This window comes from Bidens hawaiensis, unplaced genomic scaffold (genome assembly GCF_021521415.1).
Source record: "Bidens hawaiensis isolate Kalapana, Puna unplaced genomic scaffold, B.hawaiensis_p1.1 tig00005079_1, whole genome shotgun sequence".
Classification (NCBI taxonomy): domain Eukaryota; kingdom Viridiplantae; phylum Streptophyta; class Magnoliopsida; order Asterales; family Asteraceae; genus Bidens; species Bidens hawaiensis.
The window spans coordinates 1,403,249-1,408,080 of NW_027491323.1; the positions used below are offsets into that span (position 1 = coordinate 1,403,249).

At 32.8% G+C, this 4,832-nt stretch overlaps 1 protein-coding gene across 1 annotated transcript; it reads left to right on the forward strand.

Moving 5' to 3' along the window:
• Positions 1 to 3,108: 3,108 nt before the first annotated feature.
• LOC143628845 (alkaline ceramidase-like) lies at positions 3,109 to 4,605 on the forward strand. The gene is made up of 2 exons (XM_077098315.1): positions 3,109 to 3,415; positions 3,902 to 4,605. Exons 1-2 carry the CDS (start codon positions 3,162 to 3,164, stop codon positions 4,344 to 4,346), a joined length of 699 nt encoding a protein of 232 aa, XP_076954430.1. The 5' UTR covers positions 3,109 to 3,161; the 3' UTR covers positions 4,347 to 4,605.
• The last annotated feature ends 227 nt before the right edge of the window (positions 4,606 to 4,832 follow it).

The window sequence follows — 4,832 nt, forward strand, 5'->3', positions numbered from 1 at the left end:
TCTAGACACCGACGTATGTGCATACATGGGTATGTATGTATGTACGTATGTATTTGGGTGTATGTTGGTGTGATGGTATGTATGCACGTAACTGTTTATGTAGGTATGACTATATATAAGTACATATGCGTTCGGGTATGTACGTGGGTCATTCGGTAGGTATGTATCGATGCATGTAGGTATGCACGTACGAATGTAGGTAGGTATGTATGTATGTACATTTTAAATATCCAAATAAACAACTTTAATTATTATATTTTCTTGATTTTAAATTCTTGTGTAATATTCAAATAAACAGCGAATGTGTGAAATGAAAAAGGCTAAATTTCGATGTAAATATCCAAATTAACAACTTTATTAAATATTATGTTGTCATTTTAGTATAAATTTATTAAAAACAATTTGTATCTAAAACTAAAAATTTTATGTTATGTACCTGCAAAAAATAAAACATATTCAATGTTTAATTGCCTTTTTTTTGTTAGCTACACACTAATGACTTTTTTTTTGTCCTTGTAAGCAATTAACATCTGGTAAGAAGTTCTTGATATTTACTAAATTGCCATGGTGTAACATAAACCATTGATTTGTGTAATTCATGGTTGAGATTTACTTCTCGCACTTCTCACTATAATATAATTTCTCGCAAGATCCATCCTATATATATAGACACACACAGACACACGCGCGCGCATACACACACACACACACACACATGCACACGCACACCATAGAGAGGACTATCCAATCAATGTTTAGCTAAAATCTCTATCTAATTCTAAGGTCATGGGGTATACTTTAATCCCTCTTAACTTCACATAAACACCGCATCACTCATTTTCCTTTTTTTCACTCCATCTCACCCATGTTAATTGTTAATTTAATATATTATTCTTTGTCTTTTAACCCACAAAAAGCATAATCCATGCCCCCCCCCCTTTTAATAAATATAACACAATTTAGGAGTGGTTTAATCAATCTTTAATGCTGGGGTTAGAATATACCTCATGGCCTAATCGTAAAATGATATTCCCAATTTCCATTATAATTAGATTCTCAATTATTTTTATTTTATATTTTTGGAAATACAAAATTTAAAATAGAAAAAAATATGAAACAATATTTGCACTTTAATAAGAAAAAATGTATTTCAAGGGGAGTTTACATGTGACAGAAAAAAAAAGAGATTTTAGATTCGGCAATGTAGTTTTTTTCATCGAGTTTGTTTAGGATGGTTTCGGGTATTTAAGAAATGGAGATAAATGTCCAAATTAGCCTCTCAAAAAGAGAGAAAAAAGATATTGGCTCGACTTTATTTATAAGAAAAAGGAATTTGTCAATAATAATAATAATAATAATGTAATAAACCAGGGAATCCAGAGAGACTTTGTATATTATTGAATGAAGAAATAGTATTTTATGTTCATATATAAGACTATATATATATAAGAATATAACCACTAACTACCATAACTATCATATACACATAATGTATATATGATTTGAGTTAGTTTATAATTGTAAGTATAGTTTTTATAGGAAGGATAAGAAGTAATCTTGTCCATTGATTTTGAATATAGAGGGTTAAGATTATTTTAGTGGGAAATCAAATATAAACACAAGGTAAAGGGCATAAAAGGAATAACACATTCGTTGACTTTCTCTCTCCACATGCAAGACACATGCCAAATTCCCCCATTATTTTAAAACGTCCATAACTTTTTTTTACGACGTTTTTATTGAAAAACAAGTTCACCATAATAATGAGTGTCTTTTTATCTTTCATATGAGTACCGTATTATAATATAAAATTTAAAAAAAATTAGTGGGTTTTTTACAAATTGTGTTTTACCAATTTGTGTTATACAATAGTATTTTTCATTGTGTTTTTTCTATTGTATTTTTTACAGTGTCATACAATTGTGTTTTTTTTATTGTGTTTTTTACATTGTGTTTTTCCGGACTTTTCCGGCGAGGTGGTGGCGGTGGGTGACGGTTGTGGTGGCGGTGGATTGTTGGTGGTTGTAGAGAGTAAATATGTAATTGAGTTTTATGTAAGTGAGTTTTTAAAATTAATGTAAGTGAGTTTTTGAAATTAAATTAAGTGGGTTTTGATATTTAAGTGTTAGACTAAAATTCCCTCCGTCCTAGCCTTCTTAAAAAAATCAAACTTTTTATTTGAACATAAATTTTATAACAAATATAATAATTTTAAAGTACAACATGTACCCCTCCCATTCCCATCGCATCCCATCCCTAATTTAATAATATAAATAACAGGCGCTGATCTCACACAACCCATTTACGCATTTTCAGCCCAACGAACAAATGCAGGTCAATTTCTCTTCTCATTCTTCTTCTTTGTTTATTTAATCGTATGGTTGGATCTGAGATCAGGTGGATGCTATTTGTATATAAATCCTAATTTGTAATACCCAGTAAGCGTTTGTCTAATCACTTAATAATTGCAAGTTTTGTTTGATTCTCGAATCCGACTAATTGAGAATGATAATACGAACCCAGTAAAAAAACCCTTTTTACCATAGGCCCGAATTTTTTAAATAAAATTTTTTATGTCCAAAATACCGAACCCAAATAAGCTTATTAGGGTCGGGTTAAATAGGATCAGAAAAGTATTAATGGTGTTAACCCGAATTGTTAATAGGGTCGGGTTTTGGGTTAACCCGAATAATTCGATTAGTGGTGATAGTTAACTTCAAATACAATACTATACTGATGTAAAGGTGAACCCGAAACCCAATAAGTTTGAGTCTATGGTTCTTTTGTGCTTTTTGGTTTGCTTGCTAGATTCTACCATCTCATTCACAATAAGTGTTTGAACAACCGGTTCTTTACCTAAACGTGTAGTTTTTTTTATTTTTATTTTTATTTTTAAACTTCAATTTGTTAAGATAATCATTAGGTTAATGTTGCCAACAGCATGATGGCTAACCATATTTTTCAACACAAAAAGAAAACATTTTAGGCTTATCTAGTCGTTAAACGAGTGTTCGTTTTACGTATTTCTTATGTGCTTTATACTAATCATGCTTATTGAGGGAAGTGGTTTTTACATTATTAAGTTTCAAAATTCTTTTATGTTGCAGGTCAATAACATTTTGAAGGTGATGATACAATAGCGGAGCATCGTTTGTGGTGACATGGCAGATGGTGCATCAAGCTTTTGGGGTCCAGTGACATCATCGCATGAGTGGTGTGAAAAGAATTATGTGTATTCTTCTTATGTTGCTGAGTTTTATAATACCGTCTCAAACGTCCCATGCATCCTTTTGGCACTCATTGGCCTTTTAAGTTCATTGCTGCAACGGTTCGAGAAGCGGTTTAGTGTTCTTCACCTGTCAAATATGGCACTCGGCATCGGAAGTGTCATGTATCATGCTACTTTGCAACATGTGTAAGTACATTCTTACTATTTCACTTATTATATTTAAATTATTTACCCCTTTTTTGAAGGGACTTCAATATCTGCCATTTCTTAAACATATCAGTTTGACTTTCTCAAACAATTAAACTAGGGTGCGCATGAAACCGGAATAACAGATTTGTAACCAGAAACAGAGACATAACATAATAATCATTTAAACATCAATTTACAAAAAAAAAAAATATTGACCCAGAATTTCAAAACCAAATTCATTATTTTGGGTAATCTTTTCAGCCCTAAAGTCTCAAGCCCAAATTGCAAAACCAAAAAAACCGAAACCGAATCCATTCAGAGAACCAAAAAACCGCAAAGGTTTACAAAAACCCAACAAACGAAATTTTGGATTTTGGTTCGGCTTGAGTCCTAAACCGATCCAAACTGATCCATGATGTGATCAACTTGAAAACGCATAAAACTACCAACTTGCATTTAATCACTTTAATGTTTAATTTGCAGGCTGCAACAAAGTGATGAAACACCAATGGTATGGGAAATGCTGCTATACATATACATCCTCTACTCGCCCGATTGGCACTACCGAAGCACCATGCCAACATTCCTGTTTCTGTACGGTATCTCGTTTGCCATTCTCCATTCGGTTATCCGCTTTGATATCGGTTTCAAACTTCATTACGTGATGCTTTGCCTCTTGTGTATTCCCCGAATGTACAAGTATTACATACACACACAAGACCCGTCCGCCAAAACCCTAGCTAAGTTATATTTTGCTACTCTGTTTCTTGGTAGTTTGTGTTGGTTAGTTGATCGGTTTGGTTGCAACCATATATCCACTTGGTGGGTTAATCCTCAGGGTCATGCCTTGTGGCATGTTTTCATGGGGTTTAACTCGTATTTTGCGAACACATTTTTGATGTTTTGTCGGGCACAGCAACGGGACTAGAGCCCGAAGGTGGTTCGTTTTTGGGAATTCTTCCGTATGTGAAAATTTACAAACCGAAAACACATTAAGTAACGTGCAGAGGTAGATACACTATTTCATTTAAATTATCGTATTGCTTCGGTTAGTTGGATAAGAATTGGGTTAAAGTAGAATGTTTCGTGTTCCAAATTTTGTATCATTTTTTTCCCCATCTGTTTATGTTACAGTTTGTTTGATTTAACTATTACAACTGCTTATTATGTGACCGATTGGTGAAATCTTCAGACATTTAATTTGTGCGTTGTGTGTTTTGTCTTTGATTGGATCTTATGTTAAAGAGTTTGTAGGTTGCTTTTTATGGATCCTGCAAGTTTCTCTTTGTTAACATAACCCTTCACATCATGAAGTTTACGGGTTTGAGTTTAGCATAAGTTGATTCAGGTTAGCTTCATGTTGAATCTATGAGTATGTTTAGTTCTTGGGTCAAATGGTTTACTTGCATTTGTG

What these genes read in the sequence shown, in the direction of transcription:
- LOC143628845 (XM_077098315.1), top strand. Translation starts at nt 3,162, where the DNA reads ATGGCAGATGGTGCATCAAGCTTTTGGGGTCCAGTGACATCATCGCAT. An exon ending in CATGCTACTTTGCAACATGT is followed by an intron (nt 3,416 to 3,901) that starts GTAAGTACATTC and finishes TTTAATTTGCAG; the next exon opens with GCTGCAACAAAGTGATGAAA.